The following is a 17,386-nucleotide window of genomic DNA, read 5'->3' as shown; positions in this document are numbered from 1 at the left end:
ACATTTTTAGTGAGGAAACATTGTGGTCACTCCAGCCATTGCAAGTGTCTGAACAGGTACATACCATTAGGTGCAATTATACTCAATGATAGAGTTAATGAGTACAGAGTACAGATGAACCGTTGCATCACTGGATCCAGATGCCGTACCATTCAGTATAAGGTGTGCAATGAAAAAGAACTTCCTTACAATAGGTGATATGAGGTAAGCAAAGTTTTTGTTTTTTTTTGAAAAGCTCTCCAAAGCAATGGATGAATGTAAAAGGTTACACAGCACATAACTTAACCTGGCCAAAGCTTTTGACACAGTTCCCCACTTAGGCATAGCAAAACGCTAAATAAACTGTGAATAAACCCCTGTCACCTGCTTGATTGCCAGCTGGCTAACATTATGCTGGAAGTCAAACAGAGGAAAGTTATCTCCACAAAGAAGACCAGTCATGGGTGGAGTCCCCTGGGGTTCTAGAATGGGACCTGTCTTGTTTGGCATCTACTTTTCTTTAAAATAAAAGCCAATACCAAACTTCTCTGGCTATCTGAGTTTCCAGATACCTGCAAGATGGGAGCAGTCATTGAATCTGCAAATAATTTGGCCATCCTGCAGGAAGGTTTGTCCCAGATGAATAACTGGTGAAAGAAAACTGGACTGAAACTAAATGCCACAAAATGCATTATTGTATTCTTTCAGAAATCATCTACCTCAGGAGAACTACCACATTGACAATACATCCCTAAAAGCTGACGCAGTGGTTTGGGATTTGATAAATTATGTGGGCAGTGACTTAAATTTGATCAATATGTGCCCATTGTTGTAAGAAAGTCCTACTATTTTGCACAGCTTTATAAACAAAGGAATTGTGTCTAGATCTAGGGATGTCATTGATCCCCTTTACTTAGCCTTCATTAGGCCTGTTATTGAATATAATCCCCCTTTGGCGTTTTCAGATGTGCACCAACTGGAAAGCCCACAGAGCTACTTTACTAGGATGCAAAGCCTAAACAACATGTCCTACATAGACCAACTCAAAGCCCTGTCACTATACTTAGTATTCTACAGACTGCTAACAGATGACCTGTGTCTGGCATGCAAGGCATTCTCCGACCCAGTACTGATGGATTTACTAGTACATCAGCTAAGTCAAACGGCATCAGAAGTACTTTTTCTAGGGATCTAAACAACTTCTGCAACATGAACATAATGGTTTGGAGCGACAGGCATATCTCGCAGAGGATACAACTGCTCTGGAACAGACTCCCCATCTGCATAAAACACAGTTCATCTTTGAACACGTCCAAGTGCATCTTGGATCTATGAATGGGAAACGAACTTTACCCTAGGACCACTCCCTGTACTAATAAAGGATAGAGGCAGCTCCTAAGTGCTCTAATCCAATCATGGGTGGTCTCTATGATGTGACCCCAGTTGTTTTCATTAGGGTAATGTATAGTTAGCGACCATGGGATGGGTAAGGCCAGTCTCTAATGGGATAGGTTAATTTCAGCACAAAATGGGAAGCTAAGATTGAAGCGGCCCACAAAGGCAGTTATCTTATTACCTACCTTTGAAAGGACAACTTGTTGTCAGTATATGTTCCCAGATCTCTAATCACTAGATCAATTTTCAGGGGAGTGTTGTCAATGTGTTAGTTACAAAGAGAGTCATGCTTGCTGGAGGATGCGAGTATACATTTCTTATAGGTTCAGAGTTGTATACTAGGCTAATGACCAGCAGGGCCTTTATAAGCCTAGCCAAGCAATACAACCCAGTTGTGTCCCTGTGTGTAATGGGAGTTTATTAGGTGGAGGGCATGTTAGTTGCAACGTTTCTAGAGGTTATGGGCGGGGGAGACTTTAGTTTGGGCATTGCTATCTGCCTCTGACTTTCAATTCACAGATATGGGGGGACCAGACCATGGGTAAAATTCTGATTTCCCTTCATTGGTTAAGGTTATGCTTAAATAGGGTTAGAGATGATCTCTGCTTCATATGGATGGGGAACCTGTTCCAGACCATGGGAATCCACTGAGACACATCTGTCTTGACAGCTTGTCTGATGTCACAAGCAAAATTTAAATATATAGATCTGGTGATTCTGATGCTGTTATTTTTGTGGATGTGCAAAAGGTCCATGACAATTGGATCCATGGATGCCTTGTATGCTAGGCATAGATTGCCTGTCAGTAATCTGTAGGAAATAGTATAAAGATAGGACTTTAAGTCGATCTTTATAGGATAATGTGCATATACCTTGGATTCTTCTGGTAAGGAACCTTTAAGGGCATTCGAACTGTTGCATATGTTTGGTCAAGTACATGCTGAATGGGGCATTATACTCAATTATGGGTCTGATAAGGGCCAAATAAAATGGCGCTATGACTTCCTTGGACCTGGAGGCTGTGCCCTTAAGTTGGGTGACTTGGAATGATTTTCTTAATACCTTGGCCACATGTTGGTCAAAGGCCAGATTACTGTCTGCATATGTTCTCAGATCCCTAACTGCTGGATCGTCTCTTAGGGGTGTCTTCTGAATGGAGTAATTAGCCTGGGTGGCACTTTTTCCAAAAGGCACTATAATACATTTCTTGACATTGAGTTTTAGTCTATGACTTTGGCACCAGTCATTTGTCTGTGTTTAGACCATCATGTAAGGTGCTTGTGTATGGGGGGAATCTGATGGTCCTCAGTTTGCAGTCGTCTGTGAACTTGGTCAGCCAAAGGCCCTTGACATTAGCCTTTACCTCCGTGAAGTGGATGCCAAATCAGAGCAGTCCCAGCATGGAGTCCTGAGGTACCTTGCTGGTGACTGGTCTCTTAATGGAGGTGGTATCGCCAGTTCTGAATTCCTAGGTGCTTTCTTTCAGCCATTGAGTTTTGTAGGGGCTTATACCCATAACCCCAGTTCTGTGAGTTTGTCGAGTATACAGGAGTTGTGTGTTGTTGAACACATTAACCAGGTCCAGGTAAGCAGTATGCAACATTAACCAGGTCCAGGTAAGCAGTATGCACCGATGTTCTTCGTGTTTCACTGTTGCAGTCATCACATTTGGATTATCTGCTTGCAGTAGCCCTCAGTCAGCCTGATTAACAAAGTCTTGGGTCCTGCGTTGGTTGTTGTCCATTCTTCCGTGACGTCAGATCGTCAGGGGTATAAAACATGCAGACGACGCCATTACATCAGTCTTGCTGTGCGGTGCCCGAAGCAAAAGCAGTTCTCAAGTGCCGGTTGGCCGACTAGAAATTTTCATTTTTGAGTTTCAGAACAGAAGTCTTCAACTAAAAGCTAAGTACCCCGTTGGGGAAACTTTTTCTTGCTGTAAACCGATGCCAGTAAAAGTAAATAATTGTATTACTTGTGGAAAGCAAATACGTCATAATGATTTGCATTCATACTATATTCCTTGCGTAGGCCCTGACCACGATGTACCTTGCTGTCGGTTTTGTGGCTTATTTAAACCATGAACTATCCATCGTCTGTATATTTTCGCTTCTAAATAGTTTGGTGCTCGGTTCAGTTATCCTGATATGCCTTTGGTAAGCCATCCGACTACCGACATTCTGAAAAAACGCAAAGATAAAGGCAGAGACAGGCCGCCTAGGTCCAAAGCTGCCGACAGTGCTTCCCCTAAGCCAGTCGCCAGTTCGCAGGTACTCAAGTGAGGTGCTTTCGCAGCCCCTGATACCCGCTACTTCAGATTCGCAGGCCTCTACTGAGACCCATTCAGACTCCGGTATGCCGAGAGAGGCTTCAACTGTGGAACCTGTGGATGTCTCCACCTTGGATGGGTCCGGAGCTGCTGTGCACGCACCGGCTTCTTAGGGTGTATTCAGGCCTACTGACTTACGTATTAAACAGACACCATCTTCTTGGCCTAAAACACGAACCATGCCTAGAAAAATGACACTCAGACTGCATGGTCAGGCCTCTATACCTAAAAAACAAATAAGAATGGCTGCAGACCTTATTACTTTAATCAAGGGAAGCCAGCCTTCCCCTTCTAAGAGACCTAGGACTGAGTTTGCTTATGATACTTCTGACCAGGATTCTGAATTTTCTGTTTCCTCTGATGACCAGGATTTACCCTTATCTACCTATGAGGATTCTGATACTGAGGACTCTATTCCCTCTGCTCCCCCCCCCCCCAGAGGATTTCTCTTTTGATGAAATCTTGCATACTCTCAGGGAGCATTTTTTTGGGGAAAGTCAGGATTTCTCTGATTCTAAAAAGAGGCTTAGGAATTTTTTTACTCCTGCCCCATTACATGCCTTTAGCCATACCTCCTGTACTAGACATTGTTGATGTCTTTTTGGAATCTAGCTTGGCCCCTGACTCTCTACATCTTGCTCCCAGAAAACATGATAGATATTACAGGGTCCCTGACTCTCACAAGTTCCTTTTTAAAAATCCTACTGCAGATCCTGAGACCATTTCACAGGGACTCAAGGGCATTAAAGCTACTACTGCCAAAAATCCTACCCCCTCTGATAGAGACTCCAGGGCGCTGGATAGATGGGGTAAGAAGGTATACACTTCTGCAACTTTGGCCATTAGGGCCTTGAATTGCCGGTTTCATATGTTAAAATATCAGCAGCATATTATTGGATTGCTTAAACAGAAAATGATGTTGATTCCTGGTTGTGCTGAAAATAAGGATTTACAGGATTTACTGCATTCAGCTGAACAAGTTGGAAAACATACTTTGCAGTGTGGTTTTGATTCACTGGAGGCATCTTTCAGGGCTGCTGTAACTGGGTCTGTACTTAGAAGGCATGCTTTGCTTAAGGAGCAATCCTTGCCAGATCATGTTAAAGCAAAATTACTGGATGCTCCCTTAAACCAGGACCAACTGTTTGGCAGCAAGGCAGAAGTTGTTCTTAAAATGATGGAGGAAAAAGCTAAATCTATGCAAACTGTTAAAGATTTTTTACAAGTAGAATCTCCAAGGTTTTAGTAGGCATTGGCCTTCCAAGAATTGGTCCTTTCCTGCCTCTTCCAGGCCTTCTCAGTCCAAACCCAGATCCAGCAGAGCTCCCAGGCTTCAGTCCCAGGTTATGCACAGGACTAAGCAATGGGGGGCTTCCACTTCCAAATGTGGGAGCAATAAAACTCCCCCTATGGTAAACTGTCTCAATGATTTCTTTTTAAAACTTCCAAGCACTTCTCAACTGACTGCCCCTTTTTTTTGGGGGGTTGCTCTTCTTGCAAAGAACTGGGAACTCATTACCCAGGACAAATGGGTTTTAAATAGTGTCCCAGGGATACAGATTTCACTTCCACATGTTACCAGCACCAAGCGGGTGGCCAGATCTACCCCCAAATCAGTGGAAAGAGGCCCAAAAGCAAGTACTTTTTCTCTTAAGCATGGGGGCTATTCAGGAGGTACAAGAGGAAAGGGATAAGGTTTCTACTCAAGACTTTTCCTGGTACCCAGAAAAAACAATTCATGGCATCCTGGACTTGTCTACTCTAAACACCTTTTTGCTGATTCCAAATTTCAAGATGCTGACTCTTCACCAGTTGCTCCATATGCTAGGCAACGACGCCTGGTTGGCAACAGTAGATTTAAAGGAAGCATACCTGCACATTCCAATCAGGGAATCTTGCAGAAGATACCTATGCTTCCAATCAGGCTATACACGCACCATCAGTTCTCTGCACTGCCCTTTGGCTTATCTACTGCACCCAGGGTATTCACAAATACCCAGCTCTAGTCATTGCATTTCGCAGGCAAAGAAATATTCAAATATACCCATGCCTGGACGATTGTTTAATTCAGGCAGAAAGCCAGGACATGCTTTTGATTCATCTGGCCTTTGTACAAAGGGTGCTAACTTATCTGGGGTACACCGTAAATGAAAAGAAATCACATCTGGTACCCTGTCAGCAAATTATATTCCTGGGAGCAAGCTTGAATACAACTTCCCAGATGTTTTTCCTCACACCAGAGAAACAAATTAATTCGACAGCCTACTTCAAATAAGTGGTCACAAAAACCCTGCTATCTGCAAGGCAAATACTACAAGCCTTAGGGTTCATGGCCTCCTGCATTCTTCTAATTCCATATGTAAGACTGCATATGAGGAAACTAAATTGGTATCTAAAAAGCCTATGGTGCTAACATTCTCTGGCTCTAGAAGCAATGATTCCTATCATGCCTTGCCTACGCCTAGAGTTCCTTTGGTGGGCAGAGGTCTGCACCAAAACGAGGGACTACCATTCACACTACCTCCTGCTGCCCAAACCCTAACAACAGTCGCATCAGACTATGCATGGGGGCTCACCTGGCAGGGAAGTGCATTCAGGGCAAATGGAACACAAGTCAAATGCACCTGCATATCAATCAAAAAGAAATGTTAGCTGTACAGAATGCTTGGACAGCCTTCAAGGACCACATTCTTCCAGGACAATTAATGGTAAAGATGGACAGCACCACTGTTATGTGGTACATAAACAAGCAGGGGGGGGGTACCCATTCTTGCCACCTCTGCAGACTAGTCATTGGTCTGTGGAACACAGCCCTGAGCTACCATTTACATCTTCAAGCTCAATCCTTGCCAGGAAATCTAAAACACACTGGCAGACGAACTAAGCAGAAACCTCATGGACCCACACAAGTGAAAACTGGAACCAAGGATTTTCAACATGTTGACAAGCAAATGGGGGATCCCAGATATAGACCTGTTTGCCTCCCCCCAGAACTATCAATTGGACAAATTTTGCACAAGGACTCCCCACAAACAAGCTTAGAAAGTGGATGCTCTGTCCTTCAGCTGGAAAAAACTTTCAGTTTATGCCTTTCTGTCTGTGCCTCTGCTCTTCAAAGTGCTACTAAAGATCAAACAAGACAAACCAAGGACAATTTTGATTGCACCAGACTGGCCACACCAACAATGGTAACTCCCTCTTGCGCAGTGTGTCACTGTTGGCCCCATTGCACCTGCCTCAGACTCCTACCCTATTGTCTCAGCAGGAGAACCAGATTCTGCACCCTCCTCTTCAAACCCTGAACCTAGCAGCCTGTCTAATTACCTATTCTCTCCTTTACCATCCCTCAGTAAACCAGTGATGGATATCATTTGAGAGGCAAGGAGGCCTAGTACTAGAAAATCTTATTCTGAAAAATGAAAAAGATTCTGTGCCTGGAACCATTCTCCAGGGATGAGCACAGCAGTGCCCAATTTACCTCAGATTTTACAATACTTAACTGAGATGCTTCACAAGGGCCTATCTTTCTCCTCCATCAAAAATCATGCCTCAGCCATTTCAGCTCATTATTACATAGAACCTCCCCTCTTCTCTCATCCACTGCTCAAGCAGTTCCTCAGAGGGGCCAAAAATTTACGACCACCCAGGTGAGCTCCAACTCCAGCCTGGGACCTTAACTTTGTATTGGAGAAACTCACTCTTCCTCCTTTTGAGCCAGCTGCTATTGCAGACTTAAAATTCATTTGTTGGAAAACCGCTTTCCTTTTAGCAATCACTTCAGCAAGAAGGGTATCTGAATTACAGGCCATTATGGCAGTGGAGCCTTTCATCATCTTTCATGCGGACAGAGTGTCCCTCAGGAACAATCCCTCCTTCATGCCCAAGGTGGTATCCAGTGTGGCCCTTAATCAGTCCATTCATTTGCCAACCTTGTTTCCTAATCCACAGAACAAAGGGGAACGGATACTGCACTCCTTAGGTGTTCACAGACCACTTAGATTCTACTTGGACAGGACTAAACTTCAAAGGAGATCTGAACAACTGCTTGTGGCATTTGCTGCAGGGGCAGAGGGGAATGCTGTTTCAAAGCAAACCATTTCTAAATGGATAGGCCATTGCATTCATTTCTGCTACAAGCACCATGGAAAACCTATCCCACAGGGGATCAGACCCCCACTCAACCAGGGTTGCATCTACCTCTGCAGCCTTTCTCAGAGGCGTCCCTACCAGGGACATCCTATAAGCTGCTACCTGGAGTTATGTACATACTTTCACCAAGCATTACCATGTGCCAATTTTCTCTAAATTCAGAGCTGGCTTTGCCACTGCAGTCTTGCAGGGCCTTATAGCTGGTCCTAATGCTATCTAAATTCCTCCTCCCATCCTTAGCTTTGGGAATCTACCCAAATGTGATGACTGCAGCAGTGAAACAGGAAGAACATAGTACAGTTGTGTACACTTACCATAAATGTAGATGTTTGAGTGTATTCACTGTTGCAGTCGTGGTTACCCTCCCTTCAGCCCCCTTACTTTTTTTTGCTATACCTCTACTCTTCTTTACTATGCTCAAACGCATTTTGGTGTATTTGCTTTTTTGTTGTAGGTATAACCTTGTTTATTTATAGATTTAATTGCTTCCCCATTAGTGGGGCACCTGACATCTGGGGCAGGAAAACTGATGTATTAGCGTCGGCTGCATGTTTTATACCCCTGTCTACCTGATGTCATGGAAGAAGGGACAGCAACCGATGCAGGACCCAAGACTTTGTTAATCAGGCCGACTGAGGGCTACTGCAAGCAGATAACCCAGATGTGATGAGTGCAACAGTGAATACACTCGAGCATCTACATTTATGGTAAGTGTACACAAATGTACTTTCCACCCCCCCCCCCCCCACCCACCCATTTTCTCAAGGAAGTCTACCAGGTTTAGTAGATGTGATGTTTGCTTGACAAAGCCAAGCTGGTTTGGTACCACTGTCTAAAGGTTGCCATTGTCTTTGTTGATCATTTCCATGGTAGTTAGTTCCATGGCTTTGCATATTATACTAGTCAGACAAGTAGTTCTGTTGTTTCCTGGGTTGGTTGATGGCCCACCCTTGTGAAGAGGGGATAACTGTTGCAGCCCTCCTTTCTCATGGTACAAAGCCTGTTTTGAGGATATAGTTGAAAAATGGCTGGTGGTCCTAATAGGTCAGGTTTCCAGTTGTTAATGAGGCATCTGGAGGAAGGCAGGGGATAGTGTGGGGTGAAGTTTAAATTGAGTTTAGTGGGTAGAGTGGGGTGAAGTGTGAACTGAGTTTATCAGCCAGAAAATTCGCTATGTCGCTCTGCTCAGTAAAGGTGGCTTTCTTGACACTTAGTTTTTCAGTTATGGCACCAACTGTTTATTTGGAACAGGCTCTCTTTTAAGATAATGATATCCTCCTGGTAGGTTATGATGACCCCAAGTTTGCAGTTATCTGAAATCTTGGTCGGCCAGTATCTCTTAACATTTAGCTTTTTCTTCCAAGAAGTTGATGCCAAGAGAAGAGGCCCAAGGACTAAACCCTGGGGCACTCCGCTAATGACAGGTCTTTTAGAGGAGGTAAAGCAGTCCAATGTTTGTGTGGTGAGCCAGTTTGCTGTCTGATAAATTACATAGGTGTTAACGTTTAGCTGGGAGAGTTTATCTGTAATGCTGGAGTATGGAATGGTGTTAAATGATTTTGCAAAGTCCTGGTAGGCAGTGTGCGAGTTGCCCTCACCCAGTGCGCCTGTGACTTATTTGAAGATGTCAGCCAGGTTAATTAGGCAGGACTTGCCATTAACAAATCTGACCTGGGTTGACTAAAGGGTTTGTAGGTCACCTGTATCCCTATTTTATTTCCCTAATGACCCTTTCGGTAGTCTTACAGATGAGACTGGTCAAGCTTTTGAGTCTGTAATTACCCAGGTCTGTTGTAGCCTCACCTTTGTGCAAAGTAATAACTGTGCTGTCCTCCAGTCATCCATTGTAAAGCCTGTTTGAGGCTAATATTGAATAGGATCTGTAGGGATTCTGATAGATGTCCTTCAAGGATGCATCTGCAGTCCTAACAAATGGGTTGTCCTGGCCTCAGGCAGCCCTTCGGTCGGCCGGATTCCAAAGTCTGGGTCTGGCCTCGGCTGATGTCGCACTTCACCCGACATCATAGCTGCAGTTCAGCGGGTATAAAGGCATCAGCCGACGCCATTTTCCCCAGTCTTTCTTGCCGCGTGGCGCCCAAAGCAGAAGCTGTTCGCAAGTGCCGGTCGGTCAGAACCAGAGATTGCTACTACCGAAGACTTCTAAAAAGCTAAGTACCCCGTTGGGGACTCTTTCTTGCCTCAGCCGATGTCAGAAAAAGTGAATAACTGTTTAACTTGTGGGAAACAAATACCTCATAAAGATTTCCACTCTTACTGCCTACCTTGTTTAGGCCCAGACCACGACGTAGCAGCTTGTCTAGCCTTTGCTTCCTTCAACCGACGAACACTTAGACGTCGGTCGGAGTTTGCAGAGGAGTTTTTCGGCTCCGCTTTTGCTTATATCATGCCGTCGGAGACTCCGACTTCACATTTAGCTAAAAAGCATAAGGAAAAGGACCGACACTCGCGGTCCGCGGTTTCGGCCAAAACCGCGGCTAAGCCAACCGCGAGTGTCTCTGTTTCGGCCGAAGCCGAGTCCGCGGTTCTTCCTTCGGCCGAAAGCATGCCGCCTCCTACTGAGGCCTCTTCCAGCATGGCTGAATCTGCTACTGAAAATCCACCTGCTCTTACAGTTTCTCAGGATTTATCAGATACTATCCCCTTAGATGTATCTACTCCTGCACGTGGAGCTGCTAGGCCCCCTGCATCCATGTCAATTAAGGCTTTTGCCAGGGCTAAAGCAGCTAAATCTTCAAAGGCCGTGCCTGCTAAAGCCCCCTCTCACAGGCCTAGCTCTAGTACTCAAATGCTTAGTCTAGCAGAGGATCTCATTTCTTTGATCAGGGGAACCCAGTCTCACCCTGACAGGGCCTCTCACCCACCTCCAGAGAAGAGGCTTAGAGCAGAGCCCCCTGAGCCAGTTTCTTCAGATTATTCCTCTGATGATTCAGAAAATACAAATCCTCCAGAGGGCCCTTATTCTCCATATGAGGACTCTGATGCAGAGGATTCCATACCTCTGCCTCTCCTCCTGAGGAATTTTCTTTGGGGAAACCTTGCATGCTATGAGGGAACAATTTCAATGGCAGGGCCAGGATTTTTCAGACTCTAGGAAAAGGCTTAGGACCTTTTGCATTTGCCACAGCATAGGCCTTTAGCTATTCCTCCAGTACTTACAGTTGTGGATGATGCATTTAATGATGCTTGTACTGCCCTGACTCACTGCCTCCGGCCCCTGCTAAGCCCGACAGATACTACAGGGTTCGGACACACATTATCATTTGTATAAGGCTCCTATTGCAGATCCTGAAACTATTTCACAGGGCCCCAAAGCTGTAACAGCTGCCTCTGCCAAAACCCTCCCTCTGAAAGAGAATCTAGGGCATTGGAGAGATGGGGTAAAAAAGTTTATACTTCTGCTACTCTTTCGGCTAGGGCCTTAAACTGTCAATTCCACATGATTCAGTATCAGGAATTTCTGTTAGATCAGCTCACTAAAAAACTGTCCTCGCCTGAACCTTTAGACCGTAAGTCCCTTCAGGATTTGGTGCATAACACTCAGCAGGTCAGTAATCATTCCTTAAAATGCGGCTATGATGCACTGGAGGCTTCCTTTAGATCAGCTATGACTGGTACAGTGATCAGAAGGCATGCATGATTAAAAGAGCAATCCTTATCAGACCATGTAAAGTCAAAGCTTCTAGATGCTCCCATGGAAAAGCACAGTTTGTTTGGTTCCCCTGCACAGCAAGTGTTGAAGAAGGTGGAAGAAAAAGCTAAATCTGTCCAGACAGTCAAGGATTTCTTACAGGTCCAGCCTCCGAGGTTTAGTAGGAACTGGCCTTCCAAGAATTGGTCCTTTCCCGACACCACCAGAGCACAGAGAAGCAGAAATAGACGCCCTAGAGGCAGAGGTCAATCCAGAGGTGCCTACAGGGGACGTCAGTGGCAGACTAACAGCCAGAGAACTACTGCCACAGATCCAGCCACTACCACTTCTACAGGACAATCACAGTGACTTGGCTCTGAAACCGCCTACCAGGGAACAACTGGCAGCACCCTTAGGCAGAAAATTTGCCTTATTTTCAGTAAATTGGCATTACATTACAGGAGACAAATGGATTTTACAGACAATAGACAAAGGCTACAGGTTTCACTTCCATACTCTTCCAAGGAAGAGAGGAATGCCAAACCTACCTCCAAACCAAAGGACAAACGCTCTACAGCAAATAGACCACTTACTAAGGATGAGAGCTATAGAAAAGGTACCGGCTATGGAACAAGGACAAGGATTTTATTCAAGGCTTTTCCTAGTACCAAGAAAGGAAAACCAATGGAGACCTATCCTCGACCTGTCCGCTCTAAACACATATCTCATTGTTCCAAAATTCAAAATGCTGACCCTACAGCAACTTCTTCCCATGCTGGGCAAGGAGTCTTGGCTGGTAACTCTAGATCTCAAGGAGGCATACCTGCACGTCCCCATACGACCAAATTGCAGAAGATACCTCAGATTTCTTGCAGGATCAGAGCATTATCAATTCTCAGCATTGCCTTTTGGCTTATCTACTGCGCCCAGAGTATTCACGAAATGCCTGGCATCAGTAATTGCTCATTGCAGGCTTCAGGGAATTCAAATTTATCCATACCTGGACGACTGCCTGTTACAAGCGGACAGCAAAGACAAATTAACAAAAGATTTGAAAAAGGTTATTCACCTGCTGCAAGCCCTGGGATACACAGTCAACACAAAGTCAAGGCTGATACCATCCCAAAGGATAACCTTCCTGGGTGCAGAACTGGACACATCAAACCAGATGGCATTCCTCACAGCAGAAAAACAGAAGCAGCTACCACTCTATTTCATGGCATTAACAACGCAGAACCAGCTTACAGCAAGGAAAATCCTGCAAGCCCTGGGTTACATGGCATCCTGCATAATAATAATTCCACATGCCAGACTACATATGAGGAAGTTGCAATGGTACCTGAGGAATTTATGGTCTCAGCACAAGCACAGCCTAGAAACCCAAATTCCAATAATTCCATGCCTGAAGCAAGAATTCCAGTGCTGGGCCCAGGCCTGTCAATTGAACAAAGGACTGCCCTTCCACAGGCCTCACCCAAGCCAGACTATCACCATGGACGCCTCAGACCTCGGTTGGGGGGCACACATGGTGGACAAGTGCATACAAGGCTTATGGACTCAAGACCAGATGAACCTACACATAAATCAAAGAGATGCTGGCAGTAAAACAGGCAATTCAGACATTCAGACCATTTCTTCAACAGGGTCATTTGCTGATAACCACGGTTATGTGGTGTATCAACAAACAGGGAGGCACACATTCATATCCTCTATGCCGGATGGCAATGGACCTCTGGAATGTGGCCCTGAGCCTCAACATTCAGCTCCAAGCCATATTCGTGCCAGGAAAAGAAAATATACTAGCAGACATCTTAAGCAGAACCACCACGGATGCCCACGAATGGATGCTGCATCCAGACATCTTCAAAACCATCACAAGGAAATGGGGACTGCCAGAAATAGACCTGTTCGCATCCCCACACAACCACCAATTGAAAAAATTCTGCACAAGGACATACCACCCACTTGCTTGGAAGGTGGACTCCTATCCTTCAGTTGGGAAAATCTGACAGCATATGCATTCCCACCTCTTCCTTTGATGCACAAAGTGCTACTGAAGATCAAAGAAGATCACCCGAGGATCATCTTGATAGCTCCAGATTGGCCGAGGCAACATTGGTACCGCTACTGAGGAGTATGTCCGGGAACACGCATGGCCTCTACCCTACTACCTCTACTGCTAACACAGAACAACTTCAAAATCCTGCATCCAAACTTGAAAACACTACAGCTAGCTGCTTGGAACATTACATAAGGAAAAATAACCCAGATTTATCTCAAAGGGTTAAAGACATTATCTTGGAGGCTCGCAGACCCTCAACAAGGAAAACTTATTCAGCAAAATGGAAAAGATATCTCATTTGGAGTGCAACAAAAGGAGTAGATGCATCATTGGCAAACATAGCTAACATCCTGGAATACATAGCAGAGCTTTTCCACAATGGTCTGTCTTACTCCTCCATTAAGATTCATGCATCAGCAATTTCAGCAGAATACAACATGGATCCTCCAGTCTTTTCTCAACCTCTACTCAGGCAGTTTCTCAGAGGAATTAAAAATGTAAAGCCACCAAGGAAACCACCATTGCCTACATGGGACTTGAACTTTGTGTTAGAAAAGTTGACACTCCCCCCTTTTGAACCAGCAGCAACAGCAGAATTACAGTACTTATCTTGGAAGACTGCATTCTTGCTTGCAATCACTTCAGCTAGAAGGGTCTCTGAATTGCAGGCATTAATGGCAGTACAGCCCTTCCTTATCTTCCATCAGGATAGAGTGTCCATGAGAACTAATCCTACCTTTATGCCAAAGGTGGTCTCTAGGGTATCATTAAACCAAGCAATACACCTACCAACATTCTTCCCCAACCCACAGAACAGGGGGGAAAGATTGCTGCATACCTTGGATGTACACAGACAATTGCGCTACTACCTGGACAGAACCAAGAACAGTAGAAAAACTGACCAGCTTCTGGTAGCATATGCAACAGGAATGGAATGAAAAGCAATTTCAAAACAAACAATCTCAAAATGGATAGGAAATTGCATTAGATTTTGTTACTCTTTTCATGGAAAGGCAACTCCAGAAAACATCAGACCTCATTCCACAAGGGCTACAGCCACTACTACAGCTTTCTTACGAGGAGTGGCTACCAAAGACATTTTAGAGGCTGCTACTTGGAGCTCCGTGCATACATTTGCCAAGCATTATAATCTGCCTTTATACTCCAGATCCCGAGCAGGTTTTGCCACTGCTGTTTTGCAAGGGATCTTAACTACACCATAAACTCTTAGTGCCTCCTTAGTGCCTCCTCCGCAGTTTGGCTATGGTATTCTACCCATTTGTTAGGACTGCAGATGCATCCTTGAAGGACATAGTACAGTTTTGTACCTACCATAAATGTAGATGTCCGAGAGGTATGCATCTGCAGTCAGGATTACCCACCCTCCTTCCCTCTGTGGTACTCCTAGGGTATTTGCCCATCTTGTAGCTAGCTGGGGGAATCTATTATGGTGTATTTGTTTGTATATATGTATATACATGTTTATTTCTATTTGCTCTCTATTGTTTGGAAACATTTGCATTTATCCAAATTTAGCCTTCCTAGAGGGCACCTGGCATCTGGGGCAAGAAACACTGAGGAAAATGGCGTCGGCTGATGCCTTTATACCCGCTGAACTGCAGCTATGACGTCGGGTGAAGTGCGACATCAGCCGAGGCCAGACCCAGACTTTGGAATCCGGCCGACCGAAGGGCTGCCTGAGGCCAGGACAACCCATTTGTTAGGACTGCAGATGCATACCTCTCGGACATCTACATTTATGGTAGGTACAAAACTGTACTTTCGTGTTTTAGGCTAGCCAGTAAGCAACTTGGTATGTTATCTTGCCCCCACAGACTTTGTTCTTGGCCTTAGAGAATGCCTTGAGAGCTTGTTCTTAAGAGATTTGGGATGTGGTAGATGTGGCTATTTGACCTTTAAATATTGGAAGAGAGCAGAAATGAAGTTGGAATTTAATTTGTCTAAGTAGATTGGCAATATCCTATGGGTCTTTGTATGTGATATAATTTAGTGTTAGGCCAGCTCAGTGCTTAGCATTGTTTCTGTGAATGTGTACTTAAGTGCTAGAGAGAATAGACCTTAATATAAGCATTATTGTGTCTGATATAGTTACTGCATATTTTTGTTGTGGTGCCTTTGTACCTTTTGGAAAACTGCATTTTTATTGTACAGATATTCTAATCAGTCATTTCTGTAAAGTTTTTGTTTTATTGCTGTTTCATCATATTTTCCAAGTACTGCTTAGCACCTAAATTTGTCATCACAAACATACTTCCTTGCAAGGTTACAGACTTGAAAAACAGAAGCGAGCAAAGAGCTGTGTAAGGTATATTGGAAGCTTTGCGCCACCTGCATCAGTCCCGTACTTGGCATGAAACCTGTTTTTGTTCCTTGCAGGGAAAATTCACTGATGACCTTTCCTTGATTTACTTTTTTGGGTAGTATGTTGCACGGCTGTGTCTTGCTGTTGATGTAATTCAGGTAGTTGTGGTACCTGTATGTTGAGGATTTAAAAAGACATTTTGCAACTGGATAGCATGCATCTCACATTAAAAAAATATTGCTTCGGTGTCCAGTAAGCTTAATATTGTTTTCAGTTTATATACTGTCCTTGATATTTTATCTGTAATGTTTGTTTATTTCTAGATCGCATGGGCTTTGAATAAAGGTGTAAAACAAGAATACAAACAGTTTTGGGATGTTGACCTGGGCGTAACGTTTATACCATGGGAAAAAGTTAAAATTGATGATTTAGATGGCTTTTCTGAAGGAGGCATGATTGACCAGGACACAGTTAATAGTGGTAAGAATACCTGTTGCCATTTTCTATTTTTTGTGACAAGATGAATAAAACTTGTTTCTGTTGTGTATATGTACACCAGTATTGGAAAATAAATAACTTTTATGTATTTTATGTATTTCTGTTCTCTTAGAGAAGAGGTAGTAATGAAAGCATAGCCAGCTCCATTGTCCTAGAGGGATAAAAGCTGACTATGACCTAGGCAAACTGAATTTGATGGTTTAGGCAGCTACTGGAGCTGGTAGTAGGGAAGGGAGGGAGGAGCTAAATGTTTTACCAATGTTGCCCTCCTTTGAGGGGGGGTTGCATATCTGGGGTACTTGGTCTTGTGGTATAGTTACCGTGGAGACTAGAGACCATGCAGGAGCAGTGCAGTCCTCAGGATTACATTGCCTTAAGTGACCAGCCCTTCTGATGTCATTGCATACCGAATCCTGGAGTGGTTACTGGCCATGTGCTGTGGTTTCTTGGACTAAAGATAGAAAACCTTACATGCATAGATGACTGCACTACACACTGGTGCTTGGTAGTTGGAGCAACTGACAGAATGGCTTGATGGTCAAGAGGGAGAAGAAAAAACTAAAGGTATTAATGAAAGCATTACCAATGATAAAACATTTTATGTTGATTGAGTCTTTTTTCTGTTTTATTTTCAGTAATTTGGCAGCCTTGAAAAGTAAAATAATTGGCTTGTAATGCATACTGTTATAGTCCATCGCCAACATAATTACCAAAATGTGGGTTGAATTACTTTATATTTAAGTTGTAGTTTAAGATAGCTATTCATTGTGCAAATGTGTGTTTAGTTTTGTATCAGTGAGAAAAAATAGGAATTTTTCCCATTTATTTTTTTATGTATATAGAGTGGGAGGCTCAGAAGGCTTCTGAGCCTGTCAAAGAAGTCGTTACCCAAAGCACAACTTCTGATACTAATACATTTGTAACGACCCAAGCAGAAGCCTATACACCTTCAGTCACCATGTTGCAGGTTGGTGTATTTTTTTTTCTAATTGCAGTTTTTTT

The 17,386-nt window shown here is 44.0% G+C and overlaps 1 protein-coding gene across 1 annotated transcript in view; it reads left to right on the top strand.

The window, feature by feature from the left end:
- The window catches only part of SCAF8 (SR-related CTD associated factor 8), a 1,875,331-nt gene that overhangs the window by 1,440,068 nt on the left and 417,877 nt on the right, over nt 1–17,386 (top strand). The window contains exons 17-18 of the mRNA XM_044063383.1: nt 16,210–16,366; nt 17,227–17,351. Of these exons, the coding sequence (XP_043919318.1) occupies nt 16,210–16,366; nt 17,227–17,351 (282 nt within the window). The remainder of the gene's footprint in view (nt 1–16,209; nt 16,367–17,226; nt 17,352–17,386) is intronic.

This window comes from Protopterus annectens, chromosome 1.part0, assembly GCF_019279795.1.
Source record: "Protopterus annectens isolate FY-2018-M chromosome 1.part0, PAN1.0, whole genome shotgun sequence".
Taxonomy (NCBI): domain Eukaryota; kingdom Metazoa; phylum Chordata; order Ceratodontiformes; family Protopteridae; genus Protopterus; species Protopterus annectens.
Note: the sequence above shows the minus strand (reverse complement) of the source record. Positions and strands in the feature narration are given on the sequence as shown.